Source organism: Trypanosoma theileri (assembly GCF_002087225.1).
Source record: "Trypanosoma theileri isolate Edinburgh chromosome Unknown TM35_Tth_18_V1, whole genome shotgun sequence".
In the NCBI taxonomy this organism is placed as follows: Eukaryota; Euglenozoa; class Kinetoplastea; order Trypanosomatida; family Trypanosomatidae; genus Trypanosoma; species Trypanosoma theileri.
The window spans coordinates 241,887-242,971 of NW_021639860.1; the positions used below are offsets into that span (position 1 = coordinate 241,887).

The window sequence follows — 1,085 nt, forward strand, 5'->3', positions numbered from 1 at the left end:
ATATCAACGGGGCCATGTAAATGTGTCTTAAACCCTCGTAAAGCGAGATGAACGGCACGTGCCTCCGCTTGCGATATCATATGAGGTGTGCGTTCCCACGCACCACCCGCGGCCAAAACCTCCCCTGAATCTTTGAATAACAGCGCTCCCCATCCGTACATGGAGGCGTCTGTGACGAGTGTTGCCGTGGAAGGCAACTGCTGAGGAGGATGAACCGGCTCATTCGTTATTAATGTTTGGAGCCAACTGTGTCCGATGTCCTTTGCCGTTGAGGATAAATTTGCCTTGTCTTGTGGCCTTATTAAACCTCGATTTAATCGTGACAACCGTCGGCGTACTATCTTTAAGAAAAAATAATAAGGGAAAAGGGATTCACCCCTTACCCCTCCTGCGTACATCATACGCGAAACCGTACTCTCCAATTCTTCAACCGTCGTATTATCGAGAGAAGGTGCCTGTCGCAACCTCTTTATTGTTTTGTCACTTAAAGAGACCGTGTGATCTTTGTGATTGAAATGTACTCCTATAAAATCATATTCCTTTGTATTGAGCTTTCGGTCCCCTATGGTGGCACCGCCACGTTGCATGTTGTGCAAGATTTGCTTTCCCCAAGCTTCCACCTTTTCGTGTGGACCACTTATTCGGATGTTATCAATCCAAACATGTATGTGTAAACCTTCTGGTGCAGCGTACTGTGGCAATACGAGTTCCGGATCACCTGCTAGAACCCTTGTGATGGTATTTAATATCTCCGGACTGCATTTATAACCCATGGGAAGGCGAGTGAACTCAACGAGTTCCCCTGATTCCGTGCGGCAACGGAAACTTGCGCGTATGTTAACCGGTAGAGCTACCTGGAAAAATGATGCCTTTAAATCAAATAAAGTTGCAGTTTCGTCGTAAACTGCATCCAGGTACCGGGAAATGTGTCCTAGAGGAACATCAGCTTCGTAATCATCCTTGTCATTCTTTTCTCTTGGCCACGCGATGAATCGCCTTCTCTGCCCGGAGGGTTTTTCCTCCACTACCGTAAACGGTACTACCCATCCTGTGGTTGGGTGTGATGAAGCTGTACAAATAATACC

The 1,085-nt window shown here is 47.0% G+C and overlaps 1 protein-coding gene across 1 annotated transcript; it reads right to left on the reverse strand.

The window, feature by feature from the left end:
• Positions 1-2: 2 nt before the first annotated feature.
• TM35_000181830 (uncharacterized protein) lies at positions 3-1,025 on the reverse strand (the record flags this gene model as incomplete). The annotated part of the gene is made up of 1 exon (XM_029026496.1): positions 3-1,025. A coding segment is annotated over one exon (1,023 nt), but the record flags the coding sequence as incomplete, so codon positions are not given.
• Between the last annotated feature and the right edge of the window lie 60 nt (positions 1,026-1,085).